Source organism: Chelonia mydas, chromosome 20, assembly GCF_015237465.2.
Source record: "Chelonia mydas isolate rCheMyd1 chromosome 20, rCheMyd1.pri.v2, whole genome shotgun sequence".
In the NCBI taxonomy this organism is placed as follows: domain Eukaryota; kingdom Metazoa; phylum Chordata; order Testudines; family Cheloniidae; genus Chelonia; species Chelonia mydas.
This window is the reverse complement of record NC_051260.2, coordinates 1,711,907-1,726,989: the sequence shown is the minus strand read 5'-3', so window position 1 is coordinate 1,726,989 and position 15,083 is coordinate 1,711,907. Positions and strand designations below refer to the sequence as shown.

The 15,083-nt window shown below is 63.6% G+C and overlaps 1 protein-coding gene across 2 annotated transcripts; it reads right to left on the bottom strand.

The window, feature by feature from the left end:
• Positions 1–328: 328 nt before the first annotated feature.
• Positions 329–9,461, bottom strand: PRPH (peripherin). Of its 2 annotated transcripts, none has more exons than XM_037884107.2 (9): positions 8,965–9,461; positions 6,109–6,169; positions 5,190–5,285; positions 4,656–4,817; positions 4,314–4,439; positions 3,846–4,066; positions 3,568–3,617; positions 3,120–3,199; positions 329–2,546 (listed from the first exon to the last, which is right to left on the bottom strand). In XM_037884107.2, the coding sequence occupies exons 1-9, from the start codon at positions 9,459–9,461 to the stop codon at positions 2,499–2,501; spliced, it is 1,341 nt and encodes a 446-aa protein (XP_037740035.1). In that variant the 3' UTR covers positions 329–2,498. The 2 variants fall into 2 exon arrangements, with proteins under 2 accessions (XP_037740035.1, XP_043388414.1); XM_043532479.1 differs by having other exon boundaries at positions 329–1,960.
• Positions 9,462–15,083: the final 5,622 nt, after the last annotated feature.

Below are 15,083 nucleotides of genomic sequence, written 5' to 3'. Positions count from 1 at the left end.
CTCTCGCCACCCCCCCAGCAGACACAGCATGGGCGAGCTCCCCCTCACCACCACCACGCCTCATGCTGCCCTAAAGGGACAGGCAGGGAGCTTGGCCCCCCCACAGTGGCTGCCAACACAGGAGGTCTGCTAGGTCCAAGTGGGGTGAGGTTATTTTGGGATGGCACCACTTGCCCACTAGGCCAAAGAGCTGACAACTCACCTCAGACAGGGGCCCTTTGGTGGGCACTACCTGAAGGGGTCAAACCTGAGGCCTCTCCCCCCTGCCCCTGGGTGGAGATACCAGACACTGGGACAAGGAGGCACAGACGAGAGGCAGACACAGAGATTCCTTGTGATGATCTTTAGTGGCCAGTAAAGCAAGACAGGGCATGTTCAACACCGAGGCCGAGCGCTGGGCAACCCTCGTCGTTCAGGCAGATCAGGCAGCACCAAAGCAACTAGCCTGCAGCTACTCAGAGTCTCCAGCGTGTCTCGTTCTGGCAGGGTGAGGGGTCCCTACCCCAGCCCCCTGGTTAAAGGCAGAGCTAGGGCAAGGGAGGTGGATCTGAGTCAGGCACGGCGTGTGCGTGCGTGTGGCCAGAGCACAGACATGTGGGGAGGGCCATGGGGTAAAGCATTTTGGGACTGCATATTTAGCAGCAGTCAGGCTCAGGAAGATGCTGCGGGACTCACTCGTGGGAGCAGAATCGGAAAAGCACAGCAGGGCTTGGTGGCAGCAGCAGGTATCGGGCTCAGGAATCGCTACTGCGATGGGAGAGCAGCACATTTCGGCAGCAGGAAACCTCGTTCCATGCATCTGTTCAAGTATTCCAGCCAGGGCCGAAAATCGGGAGAAGAAACTCTCCCGTAGCAGGACCTGAGAACTAAGAATGCGTCTGAAATCCCAGAGAGGCACGAGTGCTACCAGGCAGACAGGGATCCGTTCAAAAGGAGAACGGAGACTCAGTACCACAGCAGGGCTCCTTGGGGAAGGAATCACAATTGGGGACTGCACTGGACAGTCAGTAGGGCCGGTTGTGGCCCAGGATACTAAAGACACAAGGTGGATGAGCTAATCGGTTTTCTTGGACCAACTGCTGTTGTCTCTTTCACCCAGAGAAGTTGGTCCCGTAACGGGCATTAGCTCACCCATCTGGTCTCACTCGGCACGGTTGTGGAGCAGCGCATGGCAGTTATCCCTTTCAGCGCTGGGATTTGGGGTCAAAGCAGAAATCAGAGCCAGGAGCCGGCAGCAGGCATCAATCAGTACTGGGTGGTGAACATGGCCTTAGCCCTGGGAGAGGGATCACGCCCAGCTGCTCCTCAGCAGCACAAAGGAGAGTCGACTCAGAGATTCAGCAGCAATGAGAAGAGTCAGTAGTGGGACGAGGAACTGCGTCAACATCAGCCATTTGTATTGGGACTTTACCTGGGGAGCAGGAGTCCAGGCTGAGCGCGCTGGGGCTAGAAGTCCAGACGCGGCGAGTAGTCCCTGCCATTGGTTTCTTCTGTCCTAAAACGCAGTTTCTGGACTGATCAGGGTCAGAATTTGGGGCCTGGCCACACTCAGCCCTGGGAACGGGCACCGTGTCAGACAGCAGTAGCAGCCGTAAGAATTGCAGTCAGACATTGGGATCACACTTGGAAACGGAGGCTCTGGTGCAGCACTGACCCTAGTGCTCTGTTAGCAGGAACCCTGTCAGCACTGGGAAGAGCTGGCGGGAGGCAGCACCCCCCCGCAGTCCAGGGTCGAGAGCGGAACCAGGACGACGCCTCTCTGGAACCAGCTTCAGCATCACGCCTCTTTGGTACCAAACTTGGTCAGGGCCTCTGCCCCGGGAGCGGGAATCGGGGTGGGATGGAGCAGCAGGCCCGGATCTGGGGACTGGTCTCAGCAGTCGCTCCAGGGACTGGGTAGTGGTCTCGAGGTTTGTATGGGCAGAGCCCAGGCAGTGGCTGGAGGGGGAGCCGGATCCTGCTGAGGGTGACCAGATGTCCCGATTTTATAGGGACAGTCCTGATTTGGGGGCTCTCTCTTATATAGGCTCCTATTACCCCCCACCCTGATTTTTTTACACTTGCTGTCGGGTCACCCTAATCCTGCTCTACCCGCAGTCTGGGAAGGTCAGTTACCTCCCCAAGGTAGAGCTGGAGCAGAAAAGCAGCCAGGTCAGATCCAAGGGCCCAGGACAGGGGTGGGACAGAGGAAACAGCATGCGGTGAGAGGGGCAAAGGCGTGGGGGAGCAGGAGGCAGGGCCCCCTGGCTCCTTTCCCTGCAGGAGCCCCTGTCCCTGGGCTGTGAGGGGGTATTGCTGTGCTCACCCCTCCGGGTGCACTGTGGGGGCAGACAGGCTGGGAGGATGGGGCAGTGCGGCAGGGCTGTCAGAGGTATCCGTAGTAATAAGGCCAGTGTGGCTGGGAGCAGGTGGGGGGCTGCAGCAGGGGTCTCGCAGTGGCTTCTGCATGTCAGTTTCACACCATCGCCTCGGTCCAGGGCAGAGGCCTGGCGTCGGGATCACTTGTCCAGCTCGCTTCTCTGCTCCTTCCTCGACTCAGTCACCACCTGCCGCGTGCGGGCAGGGGCAGGATGGAACAGAAACCGCAGGATTAGACCCCACCCCGCCATCCCCTCAGCCCCAGCGCCTGGCTACGTCCCCTGCCACCAAGGATCCTGGAGCCCTTCCAACAGGCCCCGCCCCCAGAGCCCCCTGCCCCAGCACTATCCCCAGCACAGAGAGGGGGAATCGATTAGCCCAAGAGAGGCAGAGCTAGGAACAGAACCCAGGAGTCCTAGGGATCCCTGTTGTAGCCTCTACACCATGCTCCCCAATAGCTTTGTACAGAACCCAGGAGTCCTGGGTCCCATCCCCTGCTCCAACCACTAGCTCACTCCACCCTCAGCTGGTCATAGAACCCAGGAGTCCTGCCTCCCTGCTCTAACCACTAGACACTGCTACTTCTCCTTGCATGTGCCTGTAATGCTGGGATTTGAATGACAGCTGAACCCCCAGGGAACCTCTGCCCTGATCTCATCCCCCAACACCCCGATACCCTCGGCTTGGCACATTGCACCCTGACAGCTCCCCATCCTCCTCTCCTGACCGGGGCTTCCCTGCACCGAGAGGTGGAGACTCACCTCTCCATTCCGGGTCTCAATGGTTTTGATCAGAACCATTTTCCTGGTGTGGCTCTCCATGATCTGCTCCGGCTCGGGCACTGGGCAGGGGGTGCAGGGAGGCCATGAGAGAGGAAGGGGCTGCAGCCACTGAACCCACTGCCCCAGAGTGAGGCCTCCAAGCCCTGGGCTGGGTGTGCACCAGGACAGCAGACTCTGGCCACGACTGGGGAAGATCCCGCAACGGGCAGGTGCTGCCCTAACGATACTGCTCAGCAACACCAAAGTTGTTTCCCAGGCTCCCCAGCGAGAGCAGCTGGACGCAGCTGACCCCACGCAATTGGCAGAGGCCAGTGACACCCCAGACACCTGGGGAAGGATGCAGGGAGCCCCCAAAACACTGGCTGGGGAGGGGCGGAGATTCCTGGGGGAGGCAGGGACAGACACCCCCACGTGGCTGCTCACTTACCCGAAGTTTTCATGCTGAGGGAGGCCAGCGAGTGGATGGGGATCGTGATCCTGAGGGAGGGGTCAAAGAGCGCAATGAGTGGCAGAAGGCCCCTGCTTATCCTTCACCCCACCTGGCCCCCTTGGAGACGAAGGGGAACAGGAGAGCTTGGACAGCAGCCCCCTCCCTTGCAATACCCCACCCCTTGCAACAGAGGCACCCTCCTGGCATCCGGAGAGCCGTGCCGCCCCCCTCTCCCCATGGCACTTGCCAGCCGGGCTCTCCGGTGCCGCGCCCACCTGTTCTCCTCGCCCTCCAGCAGCTTGCGGTAGGTGGCGATCTCGATGTCCAGCGCCATCTTGACATTGAGCAGGTCCTGGTACTCGCGCAGGTGCCGCGCCATCTCCTCCTTCAGGTGCTGGATCTCCTGCTCCAGCCGCCCCACCGTGTCCTGGTAACTGCCGACCTCCGCCCCGTACTGGTCCTCCAGCTGCTGCATCTGGCGCAGCAGCACCTCGTTCTGGCCACGGGCGGGAGGGCAGGCGTCGGACTCCTGGTCCAAAGGGGTCCGGTCTCTCCCCGCTCCCCCTACATCCCATCCGGAGGCAGCTGCTCCCCGCCGCCCCGCCCCAAGCTGGACTGCGATTCCCTGTTCAAGCGCAGGGGATACAACCAGCTGCTGCAGGGAGCTCCACCAGGAGGCGCTCTTCCCTCAGAGCAGTGCTACGGGGCGCTGGGGCCCCCCCACCCCTCCGAACGGTACTCACGGTTCCCTTCAGCCCGTCCACCTCGCAGGTCAGGCTCTGGATCTGCCTCCGGGACTCGTTCATCTCCTGCTTGGCCTGGCGCAGCGCCTCGTGGTTCCGGTTGGCTGCGTCCGACAGGTCAGCAAACTGTGAGAGGGAGGGAGTGTCGGGGAGGGGGTCTGAGGACCCCCCAAAATGCTACCCCAGCGAGGTGCAGGGGGAGCTTCCTGCAGGTGACGTTGTTCCCCCCGCAGCAGGAGCAGCCGTGCCCCACGTGCCCGCCCCCTCCGTCCCCGGCTCCCCCTGCGGGCACAGAGAGCGTATGGGGCACCTCCACCCCAGGGCCAGGACTGGGGCCAGTACCTTGGACTTGTACCACTCCTCGGCCTCCTGCAGGTTCTTCACCGCGATGCTCTCGTACTGGGTGCGGATGTCGCGCAGCGCGGCCGTCAGGTCTGGCTTGACCGGCTCCATCTCCACCTGCACCTGCTGGCTGTGAATGCTCACCTGCATGTCACGCAGCTCCTGCACACGCCAGCCACACGCACAGACACGCCAGCCACACGCACGGGGACAAGAGAGACCATGAGACGCCCTGAAATCTGACTCATGTGGGGTCCCAGCTGCACCCAGAAGTTTAATTGTGAGCCTAGTACTGGGGTCCGGTCTGTGCCACCGCCTCCCCCCACCGGCCCTTCACCCAGGTGCGCGGCAGCCTGGCGCAGGGTGGGGCCGTACTGCAGTTCTGCTCTTCACCACGAGATGGCGGAAAGGTACCTTGGCCACTGGCAAGCCCAGGGAACAGCTGGCTACTGCTGAGTCGTCCCCCCCCCATCCCCTCCCACTCCCACACCCCCCTCCTTTGCCTCCCCTCTGTGCCCCCCACCTTCCCCCTACCTCCTCGTGCAGCTTCTTCAGGAACTCTATCTCGTCCATCAGCGACTCGATCTTGCGTTCCAGCTCCAGGCGGGAGAGGGTGGCGTCGTCCACATCCTGTGGAGGGGGAGGCAGGGGGCTGAGTGCCAGGGACAGGCCCACCGTGGGGTGGGGGGGTCGCTGAGGGCAGTCCGGCCCACAGGTCCCCGCCCTCTCCCTGCACGGAGGACATTTTTTGGAGGTGGCGGGGAGGGGGACTGTGTGTGTTTGTGTGTGTGTGTGTACACACGTGCGCACATATGGGGGTGTTTTTGCACATGTCTGTACGCAAGTGCCTGTGTGACCACTCGTGGGCCATACGTGTCTCCCCCAATGCAGGTGTGTACGTGGAGGTGCACAGGCCTGGGTGTGTGCGCTAAGCATGTGGACACCATCGCATGGGTGATGTTCCTGGGTGCATGTGCCCACAGGGCTGCACGACTTCTGGTGCGTGCATTGCACTGGGGCAGGTGTAGATCCAGTCACAACCCTCCGCCCCATTCCTACAGTCCGTGGCAGCTCAGGGCTGCTAAGAGCAAGGCCAGGGCAGAGCTGGGCTCTGGATCACACGGATTTGCACACGCGGCCTGGACAGGGAGACGCCCGGCTCTCGGCTCCACGTGTCCCCTCAATGCGCGGGGCTGGCACGGTGTCATTTGAGTGACAACGAGAGCCCATCGATTCCAGGGCTTGCTGCATGGGAGCGTGTGAGCAGACACATGGGTGTGCAGTGCACCTGCAAGGACATGTTTGTACAGGAACGTGCAGAAGTGTATGTGATCAGGTACACATGTGCACAAGCACATGAACAAGAGTGCATGCACAAGTATGAGTGTGTGCAAGTGTGCATACAAGAGGGGGGCAGGTGAACACACTCCAGAGCCCCTCAGCCCACACTCACCTTCCGGAACAGCACCAGGTTGTTCTCTGCATCCTCACGCCTGTGTATCTCCTCCTCCAGCCTGGGGGAGGGGGCACAGCAAGAGGGTCAGAGGCAGGCAGGACACACCCACACGCTGCTCCCTCCAGCCCCTGCCACGCCCACCCCCTCATGCCAGCACCCCCCATGCGCACGCTCCCTGAACACCCCGTGATCTGCCCCCCACCACGTCCTCCCCTCCCGGGATGCTACCTGCCCCTCACCCCTCGGGACTAACACTGCCAGCGATCAGAGGGGCCTCTCTGCCCCCACCACTTCCTGGGATGGCTGAATTCAGTCCCCTGAAGTGCCCCACCTCGGAGCCCCACCTGAGCGGAGCTGGGGCAGTGGGGCTCTGCATTGGTCCACCCCCACCCCCCTAAACCAGGGGTATGGGCCCTGTGGTGTATTGGAGGAGGGTGGGGCAGTGCTGGGGAGGGAATCCTGCACTGTGAACAGCCCCCACCCCATTCTCTCCCCTGGAGGATAAAGACCCCCCCCCATCACAGTGGGGCAGGGGATTTCCCAGCTGCAGAGGGCGGCAGCCCCCCCAACTCCAGCTTCTCCAGCAAGGGGCCAGCAGCCCGGCCCTGCAGTCATCTGCAGGGACCATGTGGGTAGGGGGGACCCCACACCCTGCAGCACCCCCCCACCCATGGGCCCAGAGGGGCAGCAGGGCCCCTCTCCCTCCCCCGCACCCATGGTGCTGCAGTTCAAGATGCAGCAGCTCAGTGCCCCACCCACTGCCGACTCCGCCTCGGGCTTGGGGGACGCTGCTCTGGGGGTGCCCAGACTGCAGACCTCCCCCTGCCCCAGGGGCTGTTGGGATATCCCCTCCCCCAAGGCAGACAGGGTCCCCTCCAGGCCATAGGCCCACAGTATAAGGGAGGTGGCCAGCCCCACCCAGGGGGGGTGGAACAATTTTTTTTTGGGGGGGGGGGGGAAGGAGGAGGGGCTGAGAACCATTGAACTGAACTGTGAAGCCTGTATACAATGGAAACCACTTCAAGCCTGGGGGTGCAGCAGCCCCCCTATTTCCAGCACCTATGGCCCCACCCATCCCTGCCTCAGTTGCCCTCTAATCCTCCCAGCCCTGCTCCTCCCTTCCCCCCCAACCCCTCCTGCCCACCCACCACCCTTCCCCATTTCCCTTCTCTGGCCCCAGCTCTGCCCTCAAACCTCACCCTGCGCCCCCCACAGCCCACTGGCCCTCAGAGCTGCTCTGCCTGCATGGGGGGGGGGTGGGGCCCGGCTGCAGCTGGGTGGGGCCCAGAGTCTGCCCTGAACATCGGCCAAACAGAGCCAGCGCTGGTGCACTTTCCACCCCCCCCCCGTGTGCCCCATGGCCCCTTCCCTGCACCCTCAAGCAACCCCCGTGCCCCACACAACCTGCTTGTACCTTGTCCCCCACATCCCCCCCAGCCTCACCCCCTCCACCCCAAACCATGCCCCCCCTTTCCACTGCAGCCCTTCACCCCCCTTGCACCCCTTTCTCATCAGCCAGCCAGCGAGCTCCCCCACCCTGGAAGAGTACAGGGGGAGGAGCTCAGCAGAGACCCCACCCTACACCCCATTACCTACCGCACTCAGCGCCCGGCACCCCCATCCCCTCCCCCCTCTGCTGACACAGCCCCCTAGATCCCTGCACCCCATTCACCTGTAACCCTTCCTCCATCACCCCCTGCCCATCCAGCCCCCTGCACCCCTCCTCTCCCATCTTCCTGTGCCCCATTCCCACCCACACCCCTACTGCCCCTCCCATGCACCCCCTCCCCATAACCCACCCCCCACTCCCCTGCTCCCCTCCCCATCCCTACAGCCCCTCCCCATAACCCACTCCCCAGCCCATCCCTACAGCCCCTCCCCTGCGCCCCCTCCCCATAACCCACCCCCCCACTCCCCTCCCCATCCCTACTGCCCCTCCCCTGCGCCCCTTCCCCATAACCCACCCCCCACTCCCCTGCACCCCCTCTCCCACCCCTCCCTACAGCCCCTCCCCCATAACCCACCCCCCACTCATCCCTACAGCCCTTCCCCTGCACCCCCCCATAACCCACCCCCCACTCCCTTGCACGCCCTCCTCAAAACCCACTCCCCGCGCCACTGCCCATCCCTACCGCCCCTCCCCTGCGCCCCCTCCCCATAACCCACCCCCCACTCCCCTGCCCATCCCTACCGCCCCTCCCCCGCTCCCCCTCCCCACCGCCCCCCCCGCTCCCCCTCCCCTGCTCCCCCTCCCCATAACCCACCCCCCCTCCCCTCCCCACCCCATAACCCACCCCCCTCCCCTCCCCATCCCTACCGCCCCTCCCCTGCTCCCCCTCCCCATAACCCACCGCCCCTCCCCTCTCCATCCATACCGCCCCTCCCCTGCTCCCCCTCCCCATAACCCACCCCCCCTGCTCCCCCTCCCCACCACCCCTCCCCTGCTCCCCCTCCCCATAACCCACTCCCACTGCTCTCCGCATTCCTACCGCCCCTCCCCATAACCTACCCCCCACTTCCCTCCCCTCCCCCACCGCCCCTCCTCAAAACCCACTCCCCGCGCCACTGCCCATCCCTACCGCCCTTCCCCTGCGCCCCCTCCCCATAACCCACCCCCCCTCCCCTGCTCCCCCTTCCCACCGCCCCCTCCCCATAACCCACCCCCCGTCCCCTGCTCCCCCCCACCGCCCCTCCCCTGCTCCCCCTCCCCATAACCCCCCCCTCCCCATCTCTACCGCCCCTCCCCTGCTCCCCCTCCCCATAACCCACCCCCCCTCCCCTGCTCCCCCTCCCTACCGCCCCTCCCCTGCTCCCACTGCCCTGCGCCCCCTCCCCGCACTCCGGCCCCGTCACCTCTGCTTGAGCGCGGCCAGGTCCTCGGCCAGGTTGTCCCGCTCCACCTGCGCGCGGTCCCGCTCCTGGCCCAGCTGCTCCAGCTGGCGCCGCAGGTCGCGCAGCTCGCCCTGGCACAGGTCGGCGGCGCGCGCGGGCTCGCGGGCCTGCGCCTGGCCCAGCTGGGCGCGCAGCGCGGCGTTGTGCGCCTCCAGGGCGCGCACCCTCTCGATGAAGCTGGCGAAGCGGTCGTTGAGCTCCTGCAGCGCCGCCTTCTCGCTGCCGCGCGTGGCCAGGAACTCGCGGTTCAGCGCCTCGGCCAGCGCCCAGTCCAGCCGCGCGGCGCCCGGGGCCAGGCGGGCCGGCTGCGCGGCGCGCAACGAGCCGCGCGCCCACTGCGCGGAGCGCGCAGGGCCCGGCGCGCCCAGCAGGCGCGCGGCGGAGGAGCCCGAGCCCGGCGAGAGCAGCGGCGGCGGCGGCCCGAAGACGCGGCGGTACGAGGTGGCCCGGGCGCTCATGGCTGCTGCGCGGCGGCCCCGATCCGGATCCTGGCCCGGCCCCGCGGCTGGCGATGGAAAGAGCCGCCGGCTCCGGGCTGCTGCTTTATAGCGCGCGGGGGGGGGGGCAGGCTCCGCCCCCCCCGGCCGCCGGCCAGAGCCCCGGGAGCCCAGCCCCCCCCCGAGTCCCCCCTCCCAGCGCACGGTGGGTGGGGGGGTGTCAGCTATTGGATCCCGGGGCGGAGAAGTGGGGCTGGCGGAGGAGCTGGGTGAGTTTTGCTGCGGGGCGCAGGGACCTCCCAGGTGGGAATAGACCCCGGAGGGGCTGGCAACCCCCCTTCCCCCTCTAACCACCGCGCCCCACGGACCTGCACATAGAACCCAGGAGTCCTGGCACCCACCGTCCCCCCTCTAACCACCGCGCCCCACTGCCCCACGGACCTGCAGATAGAACCCAGGAGTCCTGGCTCCCACCATCCCCCCCTCCCTAACCACCGTGCCCCACTTCCCTCCCAGAGCTGGCAACAGAAGCCAGGGCTCTTAGCACCCCCCCTCCCATAGCCACTAGACCCCGCTCCACTTCCAGAGCGAGCGGGGGGGGGGGGGTGGAGAACCCAGCGGTCCTGCCCCCCTCTCCCCAGCTACAGCAGAGAGCAGCCTGGCATCAGCGGTGTTTAAACTCCCTGCATGACTGGCAGGGTGTTGGCTCCTTCCCCTGGGGGTGGGTCCGTGTCCAGGAGCCGGGCTGGGGGGTCTCATGCTGGGGTCACACACACAGGGCCAGAGCTGGCTGAGGACAGCACAACGTGGATGGAGCCTGGGGGTGCCCTGGGGGGCTTTGGTGAACGGGAACCCCCCCCGGGTCAGGACTTCAGTGCTGTTACTGCCTCGCCCAGCCCAGCCAGACGCCTCCCCACCGGCAGGGGCAGCTGGGTGGGTCCAGTCCCCGCAGAGCTGGGCTCACGCGTGCACACACTCCATGCACACGCCTCCAGCTCGCTTGCACACGCATCCCCCCACCTCCGCCCTCTCCGTTTGTGAGCCCCCTGCAGCTGCCGCCCCAGCCCCCGGTGGGTCTCCTCCCGCGGGGCGGGGCGGGGGGGGCTGTTGTTTGGGGAGCAGGCGGCCCTGCCCCAGACAAGATACAGCCTGGCGCTGCCAACCTGCCCTGCCTCAGCCAGCCGTCTCTGTCTGAGCCAGGCCCATCGCTGACAGCCAGACCCTCTCACATGCCAGGGAGCCGGGGGGGCTGGGCAGGGATCTGCCCCCCTCTTCCGCACCCAACCAGAGGGCACTGGGCAGAGCCACGCCCTGCAGCCCCAGAGCAGGACATGGCGTCTCTCACCTGCACTGTGACCCCTGGAGGGGGCGCGGCTCCAGCTCTCAGATGCTTGTTTCCGGGGGGGGGGCTGCTGGTCGAACAGCAACCCCCCCAGCCCTCCACGCACACAGGCTGAGGAGGGGTTGAGCAGCTCCAGGCCCCGTTCCGGATACAGCCGGACTCTTCCCTCTCCAGCCATGCAGCGCCCCCAGGATCAAGCAAAGCGGGGAGCTGAAGCTGTGGTGACCCTCCAGCCCCCCCCCCCCCGACTCTGCCTGTGGCCAACGAGTGGGAGTGGAGGCTGCAAACAGCCCCCCCCCCCCCCCCGCATGCCATAAACCCCCCCCGTCAGCTCCCTCTGCTGCACCCCCTCCCATCTGGGGCAGGGGCAGAGCAGGGTGGCTGCGAGGTGCTGGGGAGGTGCTGGGGAGCTGGGCCCGCCTGGCTCCGGGCTGTTGGGGGTAACGGAGCTGGATCTGCCTGGTGGATCCTTCCCCTGCAGAGAGCTCCCAGCCCACAGAGCCAGCCTGAAACAGCCCTGTCCCCCTACCGCCTGTGTCCCCGCTACCCACTGGCTCCCCCCCCCCGACGCCTCCGGCCTTACCGTTCCACCGGTCAATGCTCTGCTTCTGACCCACCCGGCCAGCCCCACTGCAGGGCCCTGGCCTCCCCAGACGCCCGGCCAGCCCCACTGCAGGGCCCAGGCCTCCCCAGACGCCCGGCCAGCCCCACTGCAGGGCCCAGGCCTCCCCAGACGCCCGGCCGGCCCCACTGCAGGGCCCAGGCCTCCCCAGACGCCCGGCCGGCCCCACTGCAGGGCCCAGGCCTCCCCAGACGCCCACCCGGCCCCACTGCAGGGCCCAGGCCTCCCCAGACGCCCGGCCAGCCCCACTGCAGGGCCCAGGCCTCCCCAGACACCCACCCAGCCCCACTGCAGGGTGCAGCCTCTGCTCAGCCCTGTGTGGTGGGGGAGGGGACTTTGTCCTTGGCTGGGGCCCATCCACACCTCGCTTGCCCCTAGCTCCTTAGGGGATGAGGTGCGGTCCTGACTGAGGACCAAATTCTGGCCACACCCCACAAGAGCCAATCAGTGTAGCCTCAAGCTATTAACATTGGCATAATGGAGCAGGCCCTGGGCAGGGAGCCAGGACTCCTGGGTTCTATTTCCAGCTCTGCCACCAACCTACCGTGTGACCTTGGTGATGTCCCTTCCCTCCCATCCTTTGTCTGTCTAGCCTGTGCGTGGCCTGGGGCAGGGACTGTCTCACTCCTCATCTGTGCAGCATCCTGCCTGCCGGGGCTTCGCTCCCCACTCCCTCGTGCAGGCACGGCCGTGCTACGGATAATCACTATGGCCTGGGAACACAGCCCCCCATTGTGCCCCCTTTAACCCCGAGCACCGACTCCCAATGTGTGTGTGTGGGGGGGGGGCACAGTCCCATGTGCCCTGAGCAACATCCGGCAGCCCCTAGTCTTGACACGGACCCCCTCCCCTTCCTGGCCTTCCTTCCCCCCATCCCCCACCTGTCTTGTGCAGGTGACCAAGAAGTCGGTTTTCCCATGGGGCGGGGCCAGCGCTCACCCCCAGTGACTAGTTCTCCTGCATCCCTGACCATGAGCCACGGGGCAGGGGAGGGAAAAGCTTTTCTTGCCCAGTCCCTGCTGGGGAGGGAGACGAGCTTTGGAGCCGCTCAGCGGGCTGCGCAGACAGACGATACTGGGCTAATGGCCTTTAAATGGCCCCTGAGCGCCCGACTGGTTTCTTCTTGATGAGCATTTCCCCGCCAGGCCGTGGTCACTGGGCTGTTTCCCCTCCCCCACGGCTGAAGATTTATTCGGGGGGGGGGGGGGCGGTGCAGCAGCTTACGGGAAGCATAAACCGTTTTGTGTCTGTGCCCAGGGACCTCGAGGCCTCGTGAAGAGGAGACTGAGGGAGACGTCAGCCAGTGGCGTTGGATTTCCAGTCTCAGCAGATCCGGCACTTGGCTGCAGCCGACCCGCGCGGGGAGGGGAGCGGAGGGGCTCCTTGGCGAGGCAGCTGCTGACTTGAACCCCATTTCCGAAGGACAAGGCTCTGCTTTGGAGGTAGCCAGAGAGATCTCAGCTCAAAGGGATTCCTGGCAAAACGGAGCCGGGCGGATGGGGCTCTTGGCCCCATTGGGGTCAATCTGGTGCAATCTCTGGTCTCACCCTGGCTTCATGTCAGGACCAGGGCAGCATCTGGCCCCATTTGTATCTCTCTCCTTCCCTGGGTTATTAATGTCACCTGAGCTGATTAGAAGGAGAACATTTTCCTAAGGGGTTTAGGAGCTAGGGCCAGATTTCTAAAGATTTCTAAAGCCCATTGGGACTCACAGAACACCTAGGAGAGTTAGGAACCTAACTGCCATCAACTTTCAATGAGACTCAGGCTCCTAAGTGCCTCAGTGACTTTTGTTAAGGGGACTTAGGCACTTTTGGAAATTTCACCCAGCAGGACTTTCCAGCATCGTCCTCATCTGCACCAAACTTTCCAAAACCGGCTGTTGGCTTGGCTGCGGCATCAGGCTTCACAAGTCCAGCCTCCAAACTTCAGGAGATCAGCTTCAAACCCCTGAGATTTAAAATATCATAAAGGTGCGGCTCTGCTCGTTGGCCGGCTGGTTCCTAAGAGTCCTGTCTTCCCCTTTCTCCACCCCACAGACGTGAGGACTTGCAAGTTGCCTTTATTAAATCATCGTAATGAGGAAAGGAGAGGTTCTCGCAGGAGGCCATGACCCTGGCAGGTGGGGCTTCAGGAGAAACCTCCAGTATCACCAGTTAAAGTCGTGAGAGTTGGTGACACTGATTTTGGGAGGTTTCAGAGTAGCAGCCCTGTCAGTCTGTATCTGCAAAAAGAAAAGGAGGACTTGTGGCGCCTTAGTGACTAAGCTCTCGGGGGTGGGGCCTGCCGCTTTGTTCTGTGTTTAGCAGTGCCTGGGGCCATGGGCGGGGGCTGGGGCTTAGGCTTAGGGTTAGACCGCCGTACAGCTTGATAACTTGAGATGGCTGGGGCCAGGCGCCTGCAGCCCCATTGATTCTTCCCCGCCCCCGGCGCTCAGCACCACTTAAAACCAGCCCCCATTCTGTGGGGAGCTCCTCGGGGGGTGCGCTTGTGCCTGCATGGAGCGTCCTTCAGGATCAGCATCCTATTTGGGCACCAAAATATTGATTTAGATGCCCAGCTTCGGCCAGGGATTTCTCTGTCCCAAGGAGCCCGGATTGGTCAGTTTTGTGTTATGGCTCTGGTCAGTTTCCCCTTCTCCTGCAGGGCTGCTCCCAGCATGGGAGGGGTGTCCTACCTGCAGGGTAGGGAGGTGCTGGCTGGGACGGGGTAGCTAAGGGTTGAACCCAGAGCTCCTGAAAATTGTTCTGTAGAAGGGAAAGTTTGTTAAAACTCGATTAGAACGGGCGGCGGGGGGGTGGATGGGGATGGATGGCTAGATAGATAGAGGGAGTGGATGGGGATGGATGGGGATAGATAAACGGGATGGATGGATGGGAATAGATAGAGGGGGTGTACAGGAATAGATAGAGGGGGTGGATGGATAGAGGGGGTGGCTTGGGATGGATGGGGATAGACGGAATGGATAGACAGTGGATGGATAGAGGGGGTGGATGGGGATGGATGGGGATAGATGGGATAGATAGACAGACAGTGGATGGGGATAGGTGGATGGATAGAGGGGGTGTACAGGAATAGATAGAGGGGGTGGATGGGGATAGATAGAGGGGGTGTACAGGAATAGACAGATGGAGTGGATGGGGATGGGTGGATGGATAAATCAATATTTTAAAATCTGCCTCAGTGATTTGGGCTCCCAGTTCTCAGGCAACTAGGAACAATCTCAGCCATCAGAGTAGCAGCTGTGTTAGCCTGTATCTGCGAAAAGAACAGGAGGACTTGTGGCACCTTAGAGACTAACAAATTTATTAGCGCATAAGCTTTCGTGGGCTAAAACCCACTTCATCGGATGCCTAGAATGGAACAGAGAGTAAGAAGATAGATATACATACAGAGAACATGGAAAGATGGAAGCTGCCAGACCAACTCTAAGAGGCTAATTAATTAAGAAGAGCTATTCTCAACCATGTTCATTTATCTCTTCACTATTTACAAGAGCCAAATTCTGCCCCAAGCGCCCCCCAACCCACCCCCCGCCAGGCGATGACTGCATCACACAATCCACAGCCCCTTGTCTCCCCCTCACCCCTCGGACCCAGTGGCCTGATCCCAAGGTCTGTGAGTCTGACGGAAGAACCCTTGTTAACTGCAGTGGCCTTTGGGTCCGGCCCCAGACACT